This window comes from Leishmania major, chromosome 2 (genome assembly GCF_000002725.2).
Source record: "Leishmania major strain Friedlin complete genome, chromosome 2".
In the NCBI taxonomy this organism is placed as follows: Eukaryota; Euglenozoa; class Kinetoplastea; order Trypanosomatida; family Trypanosomatidae; genus Leishmania; species Leishmania major.
The window spans coordinates 135,203-147,277 of NC_007244.2; the positions used below are offsets into that span (position 1 = coordinate 135,203).

The 12,075-nt window shown below is 61.8% G+C and overlaps 1 protein-coding gene across 1 annotated transcript; it reads right to left on the reverse strand.

The window, feature by feature from the left end:
* Positions 1–3,283: 3,283 nt before the first annotated feature.
* Positions 3,284–10,456, reverse strand: ABCA1 (putative ATP-binding cassette subfamily A,member 1; the record flags this gene model as incomplete). The annotated part of the gene is made up of 1 exon (XM_003721588.1): positions 3,284–10,456. One exon carries the CDS (start codon positions 10,454–10,456, stop codon positions 3,284–3,286), a length of 7,173 nt encoding a protein of 2,390 aa, XP_003721636.1.
* Positions 10,457–12,075: the final 1,619 nt, after the last annotated feature.

Genomic DNA, 12,075 nt, shown 5'->3' on the forward strand with positions numbered 1-12,075 from the left:
CAGCGCGCGCGCGCGAGAGAGAGAGAGCGAGCGAGAGGAGGGCGACGGATGGAGGAGACCGGGAAAAGGCACGAGAGCCGCAATGCGTGTGTCGCCGAACGGACACAGATTGCACGCGACACATAATAGTAACCACAACGGAACAACAGACGGCATGGATGGCCAGTAGCGCAGGCTTTTATGTCGCCATGCGTCCGACATGTCCACGGTCCTGCCACTCACGCAGTAAGCCAGCAGCGCATACAAACACGCGCGCACACCACCTCAGCTCAGCTGACGGCCGTTGAAGTGTAGCGACATCCTGGCCGACCAGGGCATGTCGTCCAGCCGTCGAGCCGGTCCCGTACGTCTTACAGGACTCGTTCTTCCTCGTCCATTCCTTCGAGCACCGGAGGCGTCACACGCACTTGGATGGGGAACTGCGTGTCTTGATCCAACACGGGCCGCGTTCAAGGTGCTGAACGAGGGAGGAAACGACGGTGTCCGTCGTGCAGCTATTAGGGGGGGGGGGCGGACTAGGTGCATGCCGGATGAGCCTCAGGCCAGGGCCCGCTGAGACCCTGCACATTCTGCCTGAGTGCCACACGTCTCTCCGAGCAGCTTCAAACCGTGGGATTCCATAATATGATGTAGAGGCTCTCCACAGCGAAGTCGGGAAGACTCCATGGTACAATTTGGGGGTCTTGCCGTCATGCTTCCGGCACCTGCGCCGCACCCACCCGGCCGGATGTAGCAGATGCCGCATGTTTTGCACGCATGCAGTGCGGGGTTGATCGGTACGCATCTCTCCCCTTCCCTCCCCCCCGCCTCTCTCCGCCCATCGCTCTCTTGCCCTGCTCATCTCTGGATGCCCTGCTTGAATATGATACACCATGCCAGCTGTGCATGGCAGCGTGTGCGCACGGTGCTTGCATTTCGCATCCTGGGGCCTGTTCCAGGACACCGTTGTTGTCGGGGGCCCGCTGTCTGCGTCTTCCACTTCCGTCCATGCCGCCAGAGGGGGGGGGGCATGTCTGGATGGCTTGCCCGCATGTGCAGCGACAGGTGAGACGTTGCTGTGAGTCTGTGGCAACGGGGGGAGAGGAGAGGTGGGGCACACCACCACCATCACCCCAACCCGCACGCCTCTCACCGGCGCGGGTGTGTCTAGCGGAAGGGGCCCGTGCATCGGCAGGTGCCAGCGCACAAAGAGCCCGCAGCCTGCCGTACCGACGGGCGCAAGAGGGTGTGTGTGTGTGTGTGTGTGGGGGGGGGGGGGGGGGGGGGGCCACAGACACCCCGTCGGGGGACGCCCGCGCAGCGCGAGTGAGATGCGCGCAGTCAGATCATTGCGCGAGTCGAGGTGTGCTGTCAGCCTCAAGCGATCCGCGAATCCCGCGTACCATACCGGGAACAGCGCCGGGCCAGCCGCCCTCATGGCGTAAGCAGCAGGCGGGGGTGGGTGGGTGGGTGGGTGCCACAATGCCGGCGGCGTAATAGGCAGCACACCATCTACACTCCATGCTGTCACCCCCGGCCACCCGCCGCTGCAGCGATCCAAAGTGCACGGGCACGTGCCTGTGCGGGACTGCGTGAAGATGGTCTCCTGCGGCCTCGCGAGCTCAGCATCCGTGTTCCTCGGGTGTGGGACGGCTGTCGCCAAGCACTCCTTGCCGTGGCGTGTCGCATCGTGCACCGCAGTTTTTTTTCAGGGGGAGCGGATATGCGGATATCGACCTCGCGTCTGAGGGCAGTACCCAAGTCCGTGATCCGTGCAGTTGGCGCCGGCCCCTCCCTCACTGCCGATGTCGCGAGCTTGTCAGCTTCGCCCTGCCGCACCAGCTCGCAATAGCCAACGGCGAGCCGAGGTGAGAGACGCGCGACGACGACGACGACGGCGGGCTGGTGGCGCCAGCGTGTGTGCCCAGATACATCGTGACATGCCATCCCTCACCACTACCACCACCGCCGTAGGGCCCTTGATGAGAGTGCCACGAGGAAGGAGAGCAAGTGCGTAACAGCGGCAAGGCTTTACTTCTCCCTGCCTCAGTTAATCGATCTGTCTTCGCAGCAGGCCACGTTTTGGTTCCAGTGCTTCACACATCCAGCGTGGCAGCGGCAGGCAAGGGGGGGAGGGGGTCGCGCAAGCTCTTGCCGCCGCACCCTTCGCTGAAATTTGCATTTTGCAAGCCTCGCGGCCGCTCCTGACGAGCTGTCTGTCGGTGCTGTACCGTCTGTCCACAGCAGGTGAGAGGGCTCCGCAGCGCCGGCGAGTTGCTGCCTACATGCCGCTCGTTTTCTCTTCGTCTGGAAGGTGCGCGCCCGCAGCCCCGCGCTGAAGGCCAACAGATGAGAGACTGAGAATGCGAGCGAGATAGTGTGTCGTATAACAGAGGTACATATACCCGAAGACCCACGCGCCGACAGCGAGACAGTCACACCAGCACGAGCGCCGAGAGAGGATCAAGGCCACACACCGTCACCTACACAACGTTACAGCGAAAGGGCAGCAGACACATTCACGTAAACACAAACAACGCAGAGGAAAGCAGCCGACTCGCACTGGGGCCTCGAGTGGCATGCACACATGCACATTCCTGCTTTCGAGGAGGAGGGGGAGGGAGGGGTGCGTGTGTGTGTGTGTGTGTGTGTGTGTGTGAGAAAGAAAGAAAGAGAAAGGGAGTGATAGCACGCGGCGACACACAAACAAGATACGTATGTCCAGATAGAGTAGACACACACCGATACACATGCAGGTGCGCGTAGGTACACACCAACATGCATGTACATACATCTATATATACACATATATATATACACACACACAGAGAGACATACATATACACATCTATACAAACACACACACACATAAATATATACACATCTATACATGTATATATATATATATGTATAATACATATATGCATATATATATATATATAGACATACACACACACATATACGCATATACATGCATATATATATATATACACAGATATCGAAATACCAGATATATGTACACATCCATCACGGAATGGTCGCTGTTGAGGAGAAGTGGGGTGGGAGCACCTCATCAATTTACAGGAACGCAAAGGCGAACAAAATGGCGAATCACCAGCACGGCGTGCAGTCGCGAGGACCTGACGTGCATGGCAACACACGAAAGCATCGGGGGACACAGGGAGGGGGGAGGGGCTATCCAACTACGTGGGAGGAAGCCCTCCTTCAAGGCTGCGCAGCCTCATTTTCCATGCGCTCCCTCGCTTGGGCTTCCTGGCTTGGCAGCCATGAGCGCAGCTCACAACTATGCACGTTGCCCCTCGGAAGACTCTTCTCTCTTGAGGTGCAGCTGCTCATGCTTCCGTCGCAAGGCGTTCTCGACATCACGCCGCCGCTCTGACAAGGCGGTGCGAACCTTCTCCGCCTTCTCCACCTCGCCGCTGACGCGCATGAATATCTGCTCAATACTTGTCTGCGACACCGTGTAGTCAGAAATGCAGAGTGCGTCGCGGTTTGCCTGCAAACACTCGAAGACGCTCGGCAGGTTCGTGTTCTTGGGCAGTGTAAAGACAAGTCGCTTGCCACGCACCTCGCTGACCTGTGAGGACGGAAACGAGGAAGCGACGAAAACAATGAGCCGCGCTTTGATCGCCTCCAGCGCCGCCTCGGCAGCTCGCTTGCGCTGCCTCGCATCCGCCGCGGTGGAGGAGCTCACGTCGACGGTGGTCGGCGGCTGCACGCGGATGGTCATCTCAAAGCCGCTGCCGTACTTCTGTCTCAGATGCACCTTGCTGCCGATGCAGCGCAGTCGCCCGTCCACCATGATGGCCACACAGTCGGCAAGGGCTTCCACCTCCTCGAGGTGGTGCGTGCACAAAATGATTGAGCAGCGGTGTCGAATGGCCTGCATCGACGTCCATATCTCACGCCGAGCGACGGGATCCATGCCCGCCGACGGCTCGTCGAAAATGACCACCGGCGGCCCACCAATCAGCGACAGCGCGACGCTCAGCTTCCGGCGGTTGCCGCCCGACAACGCTGCCGACGTTGTGTGACGGTATTCGCGCAGACCAGTCAGCTGCAGCAGCGCGCGCACGACGTCCTTCTGCTGCTCCCGCACGATGCCGCGGATGCCGGCAAAGACACTCAGGTGCTCCTCCACCGTCAGCAGGTCCAGCGTTGCGTCGAACTGGGGGCAATACCCGATGCACCGGAGCGCGTCGCGACTTTCCTCCACAATGTCGTACCCGCACACGTAGACATGCCCAGTGGTGGGATAGAACTCCTGGCACAGGATCGACATCGTTGTTGTCTTGCCAGCGCCATTCGTGCCGAGAAGGCCAAAGACCTCGCCCGGCACGACGCCGAAGGAGAGATCGTGCACCGCCACCTTGCCGTTATCATACTGCTTGCGCAAGCCGACGACCGCGACGGCGTCGATGATAGGCAGCTTAGCGCCGAAGCTCGAGAAGTCACCGCCGGTGCCCCCAGCTGTGCTCGTCGCCGCCATCTCAACGGATGCGGAGTCGGCAGCATCGCTCACCTTGTACATGTTCTCCTGCCGCTTCAGGTCTTCGCGGTATGCCTCTATGCGCCGCTGCACCTCGACCCGCTCGTCCTCGACGTCGCTATCCTCGTCGACACCGTCATCGGTACTCTCACTCGCGTCGGGTTGCTCTCCGTGCTGATGGCTGCCATGACGCCGACGGTGCGCGTCGCCGCCACGCAGCAGCAGCCTCATTCGCCAGTGTGGGTGGTCGATCAGCAGCGTAAGAATGAGAAACAGCGGCCCCTCCACCGCCATGTACACGCACGGCCAGCCTATAGTCTGCATGGAGAAGGCTGTCAAGCTCTCGTCCGACGATTGGAAGTGCGAGAGCAGGGCGAGATTCACGATGCCTTCGCTGACGGCGTAGGTGGGAAAGATGCGGAACGCCCAGCCCAACCTGTGCGACGTCGCCTCTGTCGACGGCAAGAGTCGAAGCACGAATACAATGATGACCAGAAGGAAGCCGGTAATGAAGCCGGTCGCCATCACGATGCTCTGCGCGCTTGAGTGGGTTGCGAAGAAGAACTGCAGAAAGTACGCCGTGGTCGTGCTGCAGAAGCCGAAGACCGAAAGCAGCGTGAAAGTCGCGCCAGCAGTGTCGACGCCGATGTACTCCTCGCGTCGGAAGACAGCTAAAATCGTCACAACGAGCAGCATCGTCACGGCGTACGCCGTGAAGTCGAAAACAAAGTTGCTGAACCAGTAGACGAGGTAGCGCAGGCCGCAGATATCCTGCAGGTGGCGCGACCGGCACTCCCGCTCCTTCACCACCCAGGCCACGCAGTTCGCGGGGAGAAAGGTGAAGGGCACTAGAATGATGATGGCCGTCAGCAGCAGCTTGATGCTTCTCTCGGAGGCAAGCGCGAAGCTCGACGGCAGCGTGCCGGCGCTCGCCGTGATGGACACGGATGGGCCGCGAGCCTCCTTCAAGAGCAGATTGTAGAAGTTCGACATGGCTATAGGAAACTCGTGATAGGCGGAGTAGTTCGTCAGCAACACGACGGGGTTAAGATCGATAGAAGGCAGCATCGCCACCACAGGGTCGCCGCACGCGAGGCCGCTGTACTTGCCGACTTTGCCGTGCGCAAACCACTCGTCTTGGAGGAAGTAGTAGAAGTCCGACAGACTTGTCATGCGCAAGTCGCGCGTGCGCTGGTTTCGTGCAAGCGACGCGGCCACGTCGCTGAAGCTTCCGTTGAAGTAGCCCGCACAGCCCGTCGTGTCCCACAGCGTGTCGTATGGGTAGTTGCTCGTGTTTAGCCTCAGCTCTCTGACGGTATACGTTCCCGCCACGTTCAGCAGCATCGCTAGCAGGATGCATGCGGCGGGGCAGACCATCTGGAAGCAGAGCGCCTTGCGATCGCGCTTCATGTTGCAGAACCGCTTGCGCATCATTGCCTCCGTCTGCAGGAGACTCACAGCCGCAGTCGAGAAAGCAACCTCGCAGTTCCAGATAATATCACCCGGCAAAGCATCCTTCGCTCTCGTCAGCGCCACCGTTGTCGTTGCAGCTGCCGCGGCCGGGACACGCGGTAGAGAGTGTTCCACGTCCGCCGAGCTCGCTGTCATCGCATGCTCTGCTGTCGACTGCATTGGCTCTCCGCTGCCGACCACGTCCTCCTGTGATGCACGGTCGCCGGCTTTGGAAGCGGCAGACGTCGCCGGTCTCGCGAGCCACAACGAGGACATGGAGGGTGTGCAGCTTCCCGAGGTGCGCGTATTATTGCGATTGCAGCCCCCCGTGTAGCCCGTCCTCGTTGGGCTCGAGCAACTCGGAAGCTGCTCCGAGACGGCGGCCAAGGACGCTGACTGATGCTGCATCGGGCTGATATTTCGGTCCAGCGCTGAGTACAGGGACACCTCCGGCGGGTGCACGCCGGAGGTGTCGCGCAAGTAGCCGGCGTTGCGATGGCTGTCCTCGTCATCATCGCCCCAGTCGAACTCGTCGCTGGAGGAGTGGTCGCTCTGGCCCTTACCGCCACCGCGGCAGAAGCAGCAGTAGCGTGAACGATGCCAGAGGTCTGGCGGGCAACTTTTCTTGTCCGCCACGGCAGCCACGGCGGCTGCGCTCTCCGCCTTCGCTCGCCTCTTGTCATCCTCCGCGGCGTCGCGGGCGATCGTCAGAAACACCTCCTCCAGCGTTGTGGGAGAGATGGCGTAGCCACGAATGCCGATCAGCGGCCCAACTCTGTCGAGCGCGCTCAGCAGTCCTGGGAAGCGCTCCACATGCTTCGCAGGCAGGCGGTAGCCGACCTCGCCGCCACTGCTTGTCAAGCGCTCCGCCTGCGGCACGTGCTGCTGCAAAAAGACATCGAGGTCACGGACGCGTAGCAGCTCGTCGACAGAGATGGTGATGTTGTACCCGATACCCAGGCGCGACTTCAAGAAGAGCGAGCTGCCAGCGCACTTAAGCTGGCCACGGCTCATGATGGCCACCCGGTCACCGAGCAAGTCCGCCTCGTCCATAAAGTGCGTGGTCAGCAGTACGCTCCGGCTGCGCGACATGCGCAGCAACAGCCTCCACGTGTGCCGCCGCGCCGCCACGTCCATGCCGGCGGTCGGCTCATCGAGGAAGACGAGGCTGCTGCCACCTACAAACGCGATGGCGACCGAGAGCTTCCGCTTCATGCCACCCGAGAGAACGCGCGTCGTGTCGCTCTGCCTCGCCACAAGATCCACCTCCTTGAGGGTGTACATCACAGCATCCTCCAGCGCAGCCCCGCGCAGCCCCTTCAGCCGCGCAAAGAACTCGAGGTGCTCACGGCACGTCAGCTCCGGCCAGAGAATGTTGTGCTGTGGACAGAAACCGATCTGGTGGCGGGCGCGCGCCAGATCGGAGCGGATGGAGTGGCCGCCGATGTAGCAGTCCCCGCCATCCGGGTAGAGCATGCCCGTCATCATGTTGATCAGCGTCGACTTGCCGGCGCCGTTGTGCCCCAGCAGCACGGAGATGCCAGCGTTCGGCAGCTGCCAGCAGAAGTTCCGCACCGCAACGAAGCGGCGGCCACCGTGCTCGAAGCACTTGCGGAGGCCGATAATGCGCACGGACAGTTGTTCCGGCGTGAAGGTCTCCGCCTCGTACACGCCGTTCGGATCACGGGCGTCCTCGCCGTCGCACAGGTCCTCGTCGGCGTCATCCGTTGCAACGTTGTACCCAGTGCAGCACGAGCCATCGCTGCCGCCGTGCGTCCCCTCTTTGGGATCATGAGTCCTCCTCCTCTGCGTCGGTGGCGGCTGCGGGGCCTCCCTTGCACCACTGCCGCCGTCGGTGGCAGACGCCGCTTGACGCCGCCGCTGTTCCGCCTGCCACGCCCTTTCCGCACGCCTGCGACGGCAATGCCGGGCCGGTTCTAGGATGAAGTAGAGCGGGTGCTTCGACACACCAACCGCCTTGGGCAGCACCGCATCGAGGTAGAACATGAGCAGCAGATACACACCAAAGTCCAGGACGAGGAATCCCAAGAGCGTGGCGGTGTTGGGGTTGTCGTTCGGGTCCAGAAAGATCCTCGTCGCAAAGCCGTCGCCGCTCTCCCGGGCGAGCATGATCTGCAGGATGATCGCGAAGCAGGTGGGCGAGAAGATGCTGAGGCCGAGGTAGACGGCCGGACTGGCCGAATAGATCGCGAAGACCAGCAGAGACATGGCAAAGTAGAGGAGTGGCGTCATGAGAACCGCCATGTGCGACGTGTTGTAGAGAGTGGCCATCAGCCCCGACAGCGGCACGCACGTGAGGGAGAACATGACAAGGACAAGAAGCACGCATGAGGCATCGCTCTTCGTCAGGAACGTTGTGCACATCAGCAGCGTCATGAAGAGGGAGATCGTGAGCATGAGGGCGACGCTGTAAAGGAACCAGCTGCACCAAAAATATACCGGCCTGAGCCCCATGATCAGCGTCGCCTCCCGCACGCGCCGCTCCTTCTCTAGCACGAGCCGCCGCGTCAACTGCGAGACAGGGTAGAGAAACGCCATCACAATGACGAAGCCGATGATGGTGTTCGCAGAAGTCAGCACCTGGCTCGTCTTGAAGGGCACCCATGGCATGCTGCCCAGGAAGATCGTGAAGCTCGTCTTCGCGCGAAGGGCCGCGCTCGTCGCCAGGATGCGAGAGGCTTTCTGTGACGTCACGGCCGCCGAGGAGTTGCCCAGCTCGGCGACATCGGTGAAGAACTGGGTACCGCTGCCCACTGGTTCCCGCGCCGCCCGCACAGCGTTGAGCAGTTTGTGCGTATCCAGAACCACGTCCACCGAGTCGTCAGCCGCTGCCTGCGCCTGTTGCCGCTGCTGTTGCTCCGCCCGCCTCTCGGCCAGGGCCTGAACGCTGCCCGTTTCAGCGCGCGTTGCGCCGGCCGCGTACAGGGACATGAGGTAGTACTTCACAAGTGCGTCCATCAAGGACGGGTAGCCGCTCGTGTAATACATGTTGGATCGATCGTAGCCCCCGCCGCCGGAGTACGCCTTGTCCACCATCCCCGTCAACGCCGGCAGCGCTGTCGAGGCCATTTCGATAGACAAGTCCAAGCCGTTCTCGTCCAGCTGGCGGATGTTCACGAGAGCCCATGTGGGTCCACGCTCGCCGCTCTTGATCACGCGGTGCGCCTCCTCGACGGTGTCGAAGGTATCGTTGTACACGTACTGGAAAAACCTAGAGTTGTTGGACAGGTACTGGAGCATGTCGAGTGGCACGTTTTCGCTTGGGGCGAAGTACAGCTTGCCGGACGACGCGATAGCGTTGATGCGCGTGTGGGAGAAGAACCCCGCGCCGATCAGCAGCGCCATCGCCGCCGAATCCGTTAAGGACAACTTTTTGGCCATCCACTGGCGGGCGATGATGTCGTCTAGCGGCATCACCCGCGCGAGGCCGTTGCGCATACCGCTGAGAAAGTCAGCAAGCCCCCGGCCCCCTTGTCTGTAGCACAGCCCCTTCACGGGCAGCTCCTCCTCGCCGACCGTGTTGCAGATCACTGATCTCAGTGACGCAGCGTCTAGGCTGCTGCAGGGGCGCAGTCCGTCGATGTAGTTCCGCTCCCCAAACCACGTCTCGTTGTAGCAGAGTTCCGCCAGGTACCTGCCAGCCGCGAAGTTGTATCCTTTATCACCAATAGAGGCCAGCGAGCTGTAGTCCGGCGAGGAAGTAACGCCGAAGGCGGCCCACAGCGCCACCACACAGACCGTGCACACAAGCGGGATCGCAATCTCCAGCACCACGCTGCCCCAGCGGCGGCGCCGCTCGATCATATCGCGAGAAATAGTCGCCCCGAGTTGGTCGAGCCACGTGCTGGAGTCCTTATGAGTCCATCCGGCACCGCCAGCCGTCGGGCTTGCAAGGTCGTCGGCGCCGCCGCCGTGCTTAGTCGTCAGTGTATGGGACTCCGAGAACGAAGTCGTGGTCACGGTATCCCAGTAGTCTAGTGCGCTGCTGCGGTCGAAGGGGGCTCTCAGGTTGCCCGTGTGGACGTCGTCGGCGCGGCCGTGCCCGTCGTGTCCGAGGCCGGAGGTGGGCATGCTACCGTAATACTCGCTGGCGAAGTCGCCTACATCACTCTCCATAGACCTGCTACTGCTGCCGCCTCTGTTCACGGCGGCGTTGCCGGCATTCCTGTGCCCCTCGGCATCGGCGTAGGCGGAGCTCATAGTAAGGTTGCTGCTATGCGTGCTATCGCTGTGCATCGTGTAGCTGTCGGTGCCGCAGATGCCGGCGTCCCGCCGCGCGAAGCGTCGGTCTTCAAGGAGGAGGGGGGTAGCGACATCGAAATGCGATAAGCCAGGTGCGCCCGCGCCGGGGTCGTGCGCCGCTTGGCTCGTCGAGATGAGCGCCGTCGCCGCTGGGGGTGCCCGTGACTGCTCTTGCGGACGCTCCGCCGCAGGCGCTGCAGAGGGCAGCTGTCCACCTGAGCTAAGAGAGGCGACGGCTGACGGCGGCGACATGAACGGCCGGTCACCGGTCAAGCCTCCAGGCAAAACATCGCGCGTGGCTGTCGTGATGGCCCCCATCGCCACGCCTCCGCTGCTATCACGCCTCGCCTGCTGCTGACATGCGTCGATCGGCATCAGCCGTGTCGACGATGAGGAAGACTCGCAGTCCCCCAAGAGGGGCGCTGTACTGGCGCGCCTTGTCCACTGTAAGGAAGGGCGGTGGCCCCCACCCACAGCGGGGGCACCGGCTGACGCTGGCAAGGCGGTCGATATAGATTGGAAGACCTCCCTTGTCCAGCCGGTGGGGCCGATCGCTATGCGGCGGTACTGCAGCTCACGCTCGATCCGCGGCGGTTCCTCGACCCCGTGGCTGCGCGCCCGCTGCTGAAGCGGGGGCGGCGCCGCGCATGGGCGGTTCAGGCTCTGTAAGGGAGGATGGCCCAAGGCGGAAGCATATACCGGAATCCGACACCTCGCACTTCTGGCGCCACTGCCCCAAGTGCGCGTAGTGGCACATGGCGCACCAGATTGTGGAACCGCTGCCGCTTCGGCAGGCAGGAGCCCGCCGTAGTAGCCGGCCCCTGCCTCGGTACGTCGCTGCGCCAACGGGGACACAAAGGCTGCCCGTGGCGAAGACGGAGGCGTCGCGGGCGACGCGAAAGAGGAGCGCTGACCTGGTGGCGCCGGCGCCGCTGCCCAACAGCCTTGCGGAGCGGGGAGCAGCGGTGCGCGATCCATCACTCAGCAACTCCGTTGAGGGCACACCACCACGCTGGCCGGCGTCGCGGAAAGGAGAAACGACAAGAGACTGGGGGAGGAAGAGAACCCACGCCTCCTCGCGTCCGCGCGAACACCTCCGCACCTCTCCTCCACTGCTCCCCACCACCACAGCCACCACCACTTCCTCCCCCACTCACTCACTCTCTTCTCTCCCGCCCGCCCTCCCTTTCGTCGTTTTTATATGCAACGGTGAGCTCGCCCTGGAAACCAACGAACGAAAACGCACAACACAGCACGAAGGCAAATCACTCGCGCGCCCCTCGTCACGTCCGTGGGATGAAGCCTGTGGCGGCCGGAACGGGGGTTGGGGGGTTGGCGGATGTGTACAGCGCACAAGAGCACGACACGAGGAAGCAAGGCAAACAAGAAGATACGCTCAGAAACGAGCAAGCGGCGTTCGCTGACGAAGTGGGGAGGGAGAGGAATGGGGAAGAGGGAGGCAGCTGTATACACATGCAGTGGTGTGGGTGTGGACGACGACGATGAAGGGAAGGGCAGGGATAGAGAGATAGAGCCCCTCCCCACACACACACACACACACACCAATAAGAAAGGCAGATCGGGTATGGTGTTGCGTATAGAGAGAGAGCCGTGTATATGCCCATGCAACACACCTTTTTCGCGTGTGTGTGTGTGTGTGTGTGTGTGTGTGTGTGTTTGTGTGTCAGAGGCTTGCTCAGCCGAAAACGGCAGAAGAAGAAAGAGAAAGAAGTGGAAGAGCAGTGCAAGAGAGGGGCCGGCACATGTGCATACACAGACACATCCGCACATACAGGAGGGAGGGATGGATGGAGGGACGGAGAGGACGGCGGTGCACACACACACATCCACACACATCCACATGAATATTC